General features: G+C 38.1%; 1 protein-coding gene across 1 annotated transcript in view; it reads left to right on the forward strand.

Moving 5' to 3' along the window:
- Positions 1 to 3,005: 3,005 nt before the first annotated feature.
- The window catches only part of mrps5 (mitochondrial ribosomal protein S5), a 69,053-nt gene continuing 61,594 nt past the window's right edge, over positions 3,006 to 10,464 (forward strand). The window contains exon 1 of the mRNA XM_014027364.1: positions 3,006 to 3,022. Within this exon, the coding sequence (XP_013882818.1) occupies positions 3,021 to 3,022 (2 nt within the window). The 5' untranslated portion in view covers positions 3,006 to 3,020. The remainder of the gene's footprint in view (positions 3,023 to 10,464) is intronic.

The raw sequence follows: 10,464 nt of genomic DNA on the forward strand, positions 1-10,464 counted from the left end.
TTTTTTAATGGATTTTTTTTTGTTTTGTATTTTATTGTAAATGGTTTGAATGCATTAAACAAATGAATGATAAAAAATATAAAAACAATTGCAAAATAACTGAAAAACACCTAACCAAACAATACATGGCAAGCTGAGTAAACACATATTTTACATAGTTTGTTAGGAGGAATATATGTGGGGCAAACTAATTTTGCCCCTCAAAGTAGATTGCATAGATTTATTGTTCATTTCCACCTGTTTTGCATCTACTAATGGCTGCTTATTAAATATTAAATATTCATAAGACCTACTAACAGTTTCTACACAATTTGTTTTGCAGTGCTTATGTTTGTATGCACTTATGTCATGTATTTTCTGTACACTGTTATTTATGATGAATCATAATTCCAGTGGGCAGAGTAATAAATTGGAAAATGCATACAATGACGGGTGAGCAGTGGCTGCTTATTTCTTAATGAGTATAACATCCAAATTGAAGGAACACTTTGAGTGTTGCAATATAGTCAATAGCACTCCAGTCGTAGCAAAAAAGGTTTCCAATTTTACTCTCATCATATTTTTTGTATTTAGTTTAAATGTTCTTACATGTGATGAAAGTGTGCCTTAAATTTCTCAAGTCCTACAGTGCTTTTGCTGTATTTTAACACACAGGAGTATGGATGGATGGATGAGGGTTAGTTTACTTGGAGGTCAGGCATAGTGCCTCTGGACAGGCTAAGTTAGGGGATAGTTACTGCTCCAACACAAACAAAAAAGGACTAGAAGATGTGCTCCAGCTGAAATGAGAGCCTGGTTTTAACTGCTTGTTAGACTTGTTCACAGTGAAGGTCACTAAATCTGTTCATAAATGAATGTAACATTCAAGCAGAGGCCAAAGGGTGATAACTTTCTGATTTGGTTAGCTTTAGATTGAATTGTTGCAGGCTCTGAGGTTCATTTTAAAGCTTTAACAGCCATAATAATATCTTCTGAATAAATATACTATATATATAGCTCTCAGTCAGTTGAAGTTGCCAATTGCAGAGTGGGAATAAGTTACTTATTGTTGACTGGTGGGAATAGTGACAGATTTATGGCAGATTGTCGAAGCATCGTCAGTTATGCAGATGATGAACCAGTTTGTCATGGTGATTTGACAGTTGATCTAAACTCCAGCCCATACATATCATCATAAACTGAAGAGAAGTCCTCAAAAGACTGAGACTATTAATCAAAGTGGCCAAAATGAGGCTGGGCTCATTGTTGGGTGAAGAGCTTATGCATCAAACATCACGACATCCAAACAGTTCTGAGCTTCTTATCTTATCTTAGAAACACAGATCTGTCAACACACTTGTCTTAAGCAGTGCAAAAGGGATTTAAACACAAATATTTCAACTGAAATTTAAAAACAACAAACCGCCAAAAGAAAAATGAATTCACATCTCATCAACTTTTTGCTTTCAGTGTTCACTTGGGTTTGCATGCCTCCTCCACCCTCCACTAACTTGATGCCAGGTTGCAGCTGACTGAGACACCCACTTTCCTCCTCTGGTCTTTTTCCAATTTAAAATATTATCAAACTTCATTTGCATGATTGGTCTTTGGCTGCAGAGATCCTCAACTAGGTATGAGTGGATGTATAAAATACATGATTTTTTTATGTGAGCCCTTGTTTGTAACCATAGAAATGTGCTATACTTCCATTCAGTCAGGCATTTATATTTGATCATTTAGGCCAGAGGTGATTGGTGCTGAATCAAACAGCTTGAAGCAGTTATGTGACTGTTCAAATTTGCTGTCAATCAAATTGTCTATTGGTTGACTAGATTAAAATAAAGCAGGCAGGGCAAGTTTGGCCATAACAGGAGCTTAGCATAGAGCTTATGATTGTCACTAAGCAGAGTGTTTAGTGTATGGCATATTAATGTTGAAGTTAAAATGCTAGCTCTACTTGCTAAATCTAAGAGCAGTGTGGTGTCTTTCAATGCCTAATTTATTTACAACCACACAAAACTTGTTTTTAAAATTGTTTTCTGTATTTCTTAGAGCTAAAACAAATATCTTTTTGTTTTTTTTATTTCAACATAAAACCTAAAAATAGTCACTCAGCTTTGATGCTTCTGTTTTCACCCATTTAGAAAAAATGGGAATTGCACTTCAACATCTTTATAAGTATTTTGTTTTTATTTTATTTCCTTTTTTTACTTGTAACATTTTAAAGTTTGACTTAACAAAATGCATATTTAGAAATCAATAGCACAGCCCTTCCACACAGTCTGACAGAATGGCTTATTTCAGAGCACCCAAATTGCCGAAAAATACACATTTATTGTACTTTTTGAGCTATTTCAACAGGAAGTAAACATGCCCTTTTTTATTTTACATTATCGATCGATAAACCAAATCAAGACACAGAAACTAAGGGAGGGTGGAGAGAAATTCAATTTCTGGGGACACGGGACATTGCTTGTCACTATCTGTCAGTGTTTTATTTGTTTGGCCTCAGAGAGATCCGCGATAGAATGTGTCCCCGAGGAAGCGCCAGTGAGCTTTTATGTCAACTTCATAATGGCCTGAAGGTGAGGCAGAAAGATAAAGAGGAGCATAGAATGGACAAAGGGAACCAACCACAAAAGGGTGTAATAAGACTAAAGATGTTGTGAACGTCTGTGTGACATGAGGTTATGGTTGTGTTTGTGGAAAAGTGGCTAAAAGGGTGACAGTCTGTATTTGTATTTTGTTGGTCCACTTTGATGGATTGGGTGTTACATTTACTGAATGAGACAGAGCTTCAAAGGCAGTGCTCAAAAGGTCATGGAACGCCTGTTGCTGAATCTACGGTTAGTTACTTTACAAAAAATTGGAATCAAAGCAAGTCGGTGTGGCTGTGGAAAATCGGGGCAAGAAAATGAAGGTTTTGAAGCAGTTGCTGCCACCATGAATCAGCCGGTGACGTGGTTCCCTGGCCAATCAGTGACCTGCATTCTGCTGAAGTGAAATCATGGGCTAGGCACGGCTCACTTGGAACCTCAGCCATGTAAGTACGAAAAAACAAGTAGGATCACCCATTTTCCCAAACTTGTGGGAAAAGGTCATTTCTCTATGTAAGTTTTTAGCATTATTTCCTGTTTTAATTTAGCAAACAGTTTTTTGTTCCTTTCACATCTGGTTTTGTTTGGCTAATTGCCACTCTTATTATTCATTTAGCATTTTATCTGGTTTCCTTTTGTCTTCTACCAGTTTATTACCATTGTGCTTGTTCCTGCAGCTGATGTTGTTTGGATAATTGTCTGGAAATTTAATTTGGCTGTTGTCTGTACTTCATCTTTCATCGTGAGTCTAAAGTTTGGACCTGCATTTGGATCCTGCAGCCTTTAACATAGGAATATGTATGTATTATAGTTTTACAGATGAAATGTTCAAACAGTAACTTAGTTGTAGGCAGTGCTGTTTATGCATTCCAGCTTACCAGTCAATATTCTGGGGTTCGACTTGATACTGAACTTGATGACAGCTTGCTACCACATTCATGTCTCAGTGCAGCCACCGTGCTACGATGAGTCTGATTTCTAAATATGAGCACACATCGGTTGGAGTAGAGTAATCATGCAAAGCTGAAGGTAAAGGAAATGAGAATATGGTGTAACAGAAAGCCCCCACACCCCAGAAACACTATAGTTTGGTGCTTAGTACTGCAGCCTGGGGACTACTGTGGACATGACAAATTGAGGCTGCTGCTGAATTTCCCTAAACCATCAGCATCTCGTATTCCAAGGAAATAGGCCTGTCAGACTTGGCTGATAGATTAAATTGGTCTTTATATACATGTATGTATTTACTGAGCCATAGTTGCCCACAATTTGATGGCTGCCAGACAAGAAGGAAACAGCAGAGAGCATGTTTGCACAGATGTGCACGTGAGTGTTTCCATGTGTCAGGACTGTGCAGCTGGGGACATACAGATAGCTGTAGGTTGGTAGGGGAAAAAAACTAAACAAGCAACACTGTGATTTATTGCTTTCTAATGCATCAGTGCTCACTCAGACTTGACAGGCTGTTCATGTATTTATAGAAAAGGAAAAGGTTTTGAAAACTGGCTTAAAAGCAACATCAGAGAACATGAATATAAAAAAAATTCTAAACCAGAATAAAGGAGCAATACATAAATAAATAGCTTTTCTTGATAAAATGCATGTTGTCCATCACCTGTTTTGCTAGACTTTTAAACTATGATCCTTTGTAATGAGAAATGAAGTTTTGGTCGAATCATGTAATTACTTTATGAACGTCATTTGAGCACCCAATGGATGATGCATAGTATCACAACAAGAAGTTTTTTTTCAATGATTACTTTCTGAGTTTTCAGTAAATTTTATCAGTCCGTCAAAAATTAAAAATAAAAAATGGAAGCTGGACAGAGTTGACGCCAACAGTTAACGCAAAAGATTTTATTTAAAATGTTGTGCAATGTGCAGACCTCATGTGCTGTTGATGACTTTCACTAACTACCACACCAAATACTCTTAACCAAGCATATCCATCCATCCATCATCTATACCCGCTTCTTCCTTTCAGGGTCACTGGTGCCCATATCCACTGTGCTAGGGGCGGGGTACACCCTGGACAGGTCGCAAGTCCATCACATTCAGTCAAGCATAGACAGAAGCAAAGAGTGACAATTCTTCCACAAAATATTACAAATATTTTTATTTCATTGCTTGTATGCAGAAGTCATATTCTCTTTGTAATATCAAGCCTGTGTGAAACTGATAAATAAAACAAGTTTTCTGCTGTTTACATTAGTAGGACAACGACAACCCAGCAGGGTTGTAATTCAAGCATGCGGCTGCAATAAGGAGCTTTTATATTAGACAACACCTTAACAAAAAATAGTTTCATATCTTCATCATCATACTCTGAAACTGTATGAAACTGTGTTTGAAGGGGTTAATGTTTAAAAAAATGCAAAGGCAAAGAAGAAAGGAAGTGGTGAAGGAAAGCCAATAAATGACAGAAAGCCAATACCAGAGATCAAGAGCAACCACCAAAATCAATATCTAATTTTGTAGGCAAACAACCTAACAAACTCTGTTGAATTTCAAAAGGTGATCTGTTTGGTTGCTTCATTCTGCATTCAAGAAAAACATACTTATTTTAACAAATAAAAAAAGTACAGTATATCAAAAACAATACCTCTTTTGAGTTTTCTGCTTTGGCTTTTGTCATTGACTGAGAAGTTGCACTGAGAAAAACATAACCAATAAAAATAATGAAAGTAATCAATGTTTTACAATGAGTCAGTGTCATCATTTTATGTTGCACCTTGTGAAGAATATCCTGAGGCTTTTCTCCCAAATCCTCCACTGGACACTTCATGTGCCAACTTAAAAGGTTAAAATGCAAATATCAAATCCTTCCCTTCTGAAAACTGTAAAGTATAAGGCAGTAAAATATTAACAAGGTTCCCCATCAGATGATAATCAACATTAGATAAATCAGAGGTCACAGATTCCGCCTAACTGACCTTTCAATGAAACCAAGAAAAACAGAAGCCGGTTGTGTGTGCAACAAGTCAACACAAACACAAACTAGGCTTATTTTCACAAACTTAAAATTCATATTTGCATTAATACATTTTAATCCAACATTATGCATCATTAATTTTACATAAAAACATTATATAGTCCTCCACTCAAATGGAAAACTTGTTTACATATTTTATAAAACTTTCCTCACAGGCCCACGCATCAGTTTACTCTTACATTTGAGAAGATCCAAATTAATCTTTGGTTTGTTGTGCATTTTATCATAAACTAAGTTCACATTTTTTCCAACAGTCAATCAAAGACCAACATATAACAGTCCACATATAGTTAACATCAGATCTTTCGTTAAAAACATATTCTTTTTTTTTCAACATATAACCTAATAATATAGCAGCAGATGCACGACTATGTCAAAATCTTTAATGATATGAACACTGCTAGAAACAAAACTGTGCATCATTGCAATACTGGACTCATTCCTGGAACACTTGTATTTTCTTATTACCACTGCTTGTCTGGCAGGAAGCATAGATGAAACTCAGATGGTTTTAAACTTACTAACATTACTTGGATTTGGCAGTATGGATTAAGTTTCCCCACACATTTATTTTCTCACTTAAAATAATAATCAGCAATGTGTGGCAACTTCTAATTATGTAACGACAATGTTGGAAGATTGGGATGTAAAATGTTGGTATGGTCAACTAAAAGCTTAAATTTAAAATTCACAATTAACCACAACACGTAAGTAATGTTTATCTAGTAACAAACAGGTCAACCAAGCTTGTGATAAAATCTAGTTTGTATGGACATGAAACAAAAATAAAAGAATTCCACTACGAGGCAGTTTTTTTTTTTTTTTCATTTTTCTCTGATGGTAAATATAGTTTGTGCAGCTGAAGCAATTTCATGTTTGTGTTCATGTTTGTGTGTGGTAAATTGAATTCATCAGTTCTTGGTACAGGAAACAATGGGCCTCATGCAAGAACCGTTCGTACGCACAGATTTGTTCTTAAGTTGTGCGTACGAGTGATTTAGGAGAATTTGTGGCATTCACCAATGTTTTCGTATTCTAAGATTTTTTTCAGATACGAACAAAATTCACGAGTGGTCCAGACCTGTCGTAGATTTTACGAACAGTCAGTCTGCTGTTATCCAGACGGGTTTTCTTCATTAATAACTTTATATTTCATTAGTTTGAAGATATTTTGAGTTGAAAATAAATCACACTCCATAATTATGTTGACAATAGGCTATTCTGCTTGAATTAGAGTTATAATTTTAAATGTAATAATTTAGACTAACTATAAATTGTCCGTCCGGCCGGCTTATCCGCTATTGGGTGCGGCGGCGGGGGGGAGAAAGACCCCGCGCGCTCCGCAGCAACACTTTCCAGCTCGTCCGAGACGTTCCCAGACCAGAGGGGATACATAACCCCTCCAGTGAGTCCTTGATTTTCTCCAAAGAGCCAGACTTATTTTGAAAACATTTTAAAATGCTTATTTCAAACCCGCATCTGGGGAGGCTGCGCAGCGCTGCGGCTTCTGAATAAATGAAAATGATTTAACACAGTTGTTTATACTTTTAGCAGCTCTTTTTATGCCACAGCTGAGCTGCTAAATATGTCAGATTTTCTTTGCTTGATCTCTGACAGACGGACTTCAATCTCTGAACTCGTAAAGTTTTTATTTTTTCAGTTTTCACTGTAATTTTCATGAATGAATGAACACTTCCTTGTATCTGAGGCATAGCCTTATATGGTGTTTTTGGGGTGGTAATTATGCTAATCTCCTCTCGCGTGCACGAGCAGCTGGATAGAAAAGGTGTAAATTACACAGCTCATTTACGCACGTTTCCTGAAGGTAGAAGAGTTTGTTGAATCTGACGTGACATGTTCGTACGAACCCTTTGTACGAACAAAAGTAAGAGAAATTTAGGAGAAGAATACGAACATGTTCTTGCATGAGGCCCATTGGGCCTCATGCAATTTCTCTTACTTTTGTTCGTATACAACATATACAAGTTCTGCACAGTGGTCAGAGGGATTTTAAGTCATTCTTCTTGCAGGATAGTAGCCTGGTAAAAACCAGATCCTCGTTCTTCACTTTGCTTCGGATGAGGGTCTGGAACCTCGGCTGTAGAAAGCGATTCTTGCTGGAGGCGTGGCCTCTGTTGAAGTTTAAAATGATTGCATCGGTTGGCCGCAAGTGCCAGCTCCACTGTGAAGGAGGCTAAGCTAAAAAGCTAACCGGAAATTGTGTGCGCTGCAAACAACCCTACTGAAAGGAGAGAAGTACCAAGCCAAACGAGAGAGCTGCTGCTTTATCAGACAAATTTTATTTTATTTGGAAGCCTTATCAACACAGACTGGCTTCATTAACTTCCTCCACTGCCATTGCTAAAATAACTAGCAGACACTGCGCAGAAAATCAATGTCATTCAAACTCCGCCTCCTGTTTGCTGATTGACCCAGGTAAAATAAACTACAAGCAGACACTGCGCAGAAAATCGATGTCGTTCAAAACTCCGCCTTCTGTTTGCTGATTGGCCCAGGTAAAATAAACTACAAGCAGACACTGCGCAGAAAATCGACATTCTGTTCTCTGATTGGCCCGGACGAAACGCTTCCAAAGAAATCCTTGTCTATGGGAAATCCCAGATGGAGTAGTGAAGCGAAACTAGAATTGATCGGAACTGCACATGAAGGCAAGGGACAGGCTAGCAGGATAGTGGCCAGGTCACTACGTGATGCTGGTGGAGGAAAACGTTTCCTGACTGGCTCCTCCAAAACACCCAAAGTGGCTCAATAATATTTAGATCTGGTGACTGTACAGGCCATGGGAGATGTTCAACTTCAATTTCATGTTCATCAGACTAATCTTTCACCAGTCTTGCTGTGTGTATTGGTGCATTGTCATCCTGATACGTGGCACCTCCTTCAGGATTCAATGTTTGAACCATTGGATGCACATGGTCTTCCAGAATGGTTCGGTAGTCCCTTCTAGCCCAAGTATTGGGCCAAGGGAATGCCATGATATGGCAGCCCAAACCATCACTGATCCACCCCCATTCTTCACTCTGGGCATGCAACAGTCTGGGTGGTACGCTTCTTTTGCGGCTTCTCCACACCATAACTCTCCCGGATGTGGGGAAATCAGTAAAGGTGGACTCATCAGAGAACAACACATTTCACATTGTCCACAGCCCAAGATTTGCGCTCCTTGCAACGTTGAAACTGACGTTTGGCATTGGCACAAGTGACCAAAGGTTTGGCTATAGCAGCCCGGCCGTGTATATTGACACTGTGGAGCTCCCGACAGACAGTTCTGGTGGAAAAAGGAGAGTTGAGGTGCACATTTGATTCTGCCTTGATTTGGGCCACCATGGTTTTATGTTTTTTGGATACAATCCGGGTTAACACCCGACCATCCCTTTCAGACAGCTTCCTCTTGCGTCCAAATTTAATCCTGTTGGATGTGGTTCGTCCTTCTTGGTGGTATGCTGACATTACCCTGGATACTGTGGCTCTTGATGCATCACAAAGACTTGATGTTTTGGTCACAGATGCACCAGCAAGACATGCACCAACAATTTGTCCTCTTTTGAACTCTGGTATTTCACCCATAATGTTGTGTGCATTGTAATATTTTGAGCAAAACTGTACTCTAACCCTGCTAATTGAACCTTCACATTCTGCTCTTAGTGTTGCAATGTGCAATTCATGAAGACTGGCCACCAGGCTGGTCCTATTTAGCCATGAAACCTCCCACACTAAAATGACAGGCGTTTCAGTTTCATTGTCCAACCTCTGTAGGTGTAGCTGTAATGTTTTTCGACATGTAGACAAATTATATGTCTCTTTATTTAGGATGCAAACAACAAAAGTGTAACCATTATTAGATCAAGGATAAATGTAGGTGCTTAATTTCAAGCTTTCCCATCATGCATTGAGTATTTTAAACTAAAATCACCATCTTATCACTGAGCTGAATGAATGATTGTGAGATAAAACTACAACCTGTCTGTTGCTCAAAGAGGAAAACAACCACTATGGTCATCCAACACATCAACTCAAGCTTCCAGATTTGATAGTGCTTTTCTATTGCACTTCAAGTCTGGGTATTTTTCTGTTCAGTTTTATAGCTTTATCTCCAGTGTCCAAACTGTCAGAAATGAAAAAGCTAGCACTTAAAACCATCATCCTCTCCGGTGCAGATCCAACATATTAGACCTGATGTCATTAGGTAAACAGCAGCTCTGCCATCCAATTGTCTGTTAGGATCGGGTGCCTAAGCTGTCAACACATCAGTTGAATGGTAGTAAAATACTGAGAACAACATGGAAAATGTTGAGCTTGAAATCCCTGCTTCTTTTCCAAACATAAAGAGATATGTGATACTGAGTACTTTTTTAATCAAATATGGATAAAGGGGATGTGAGAAAGAGGAAAAATCAGGAAAGGATTGCAATAATCTGGCTAGGCTATATATATATATAAAAACAAACAAACAAACAAACAAACATGAAATTAGTGTGAGTTGAGGCCAAGCAGAGGGGAATAAACTCAAAAGAGTTTAGACTGAGACCATACAGTGGGTGAGATTGTAACAGATGCTATAATTTAGTTGTAAAAAACAAACACCTGTAAACAATAAAATACCCGCATCTATATATCCCGTTGAAGGCACGTGTCCCACAACTAAAATGTTCAGAAAATACAAAAGGAAAAAGTAATATTATACCTTGTGAGGATTTCTTTTAAAGGGGCGATATCAAGTAAAATCAACTTTTTTTTAGTTTTATATCATGTTATAATGTTATACTCTCATAAAAAACATGCCCAAAGCCTTGCTTTGACTCATTCATGCATGTTTGAGAAGTCCTGCAGCATTTTTAGGCAGCCATGCTGAGGAGCAAAACGACAGGTGGGGAC

This window comes from Austrofundulus limnaeus, unplaced genomic scaffold, assembly GCF_001266775.1.
Source record: "Austrofundulus limnaeus strain Quisiro unplaced genomic scaffold, Austrofundulus_limnaeus-1.0 Scaffold641, whole genome shotgun sequence".
NCBI lineage: Eukaryota > Metazoa > Chordata > Actinopteri > Cyprinodontiformes > Rivulidae > Austrofundulus > Austrofundulus limnaeus.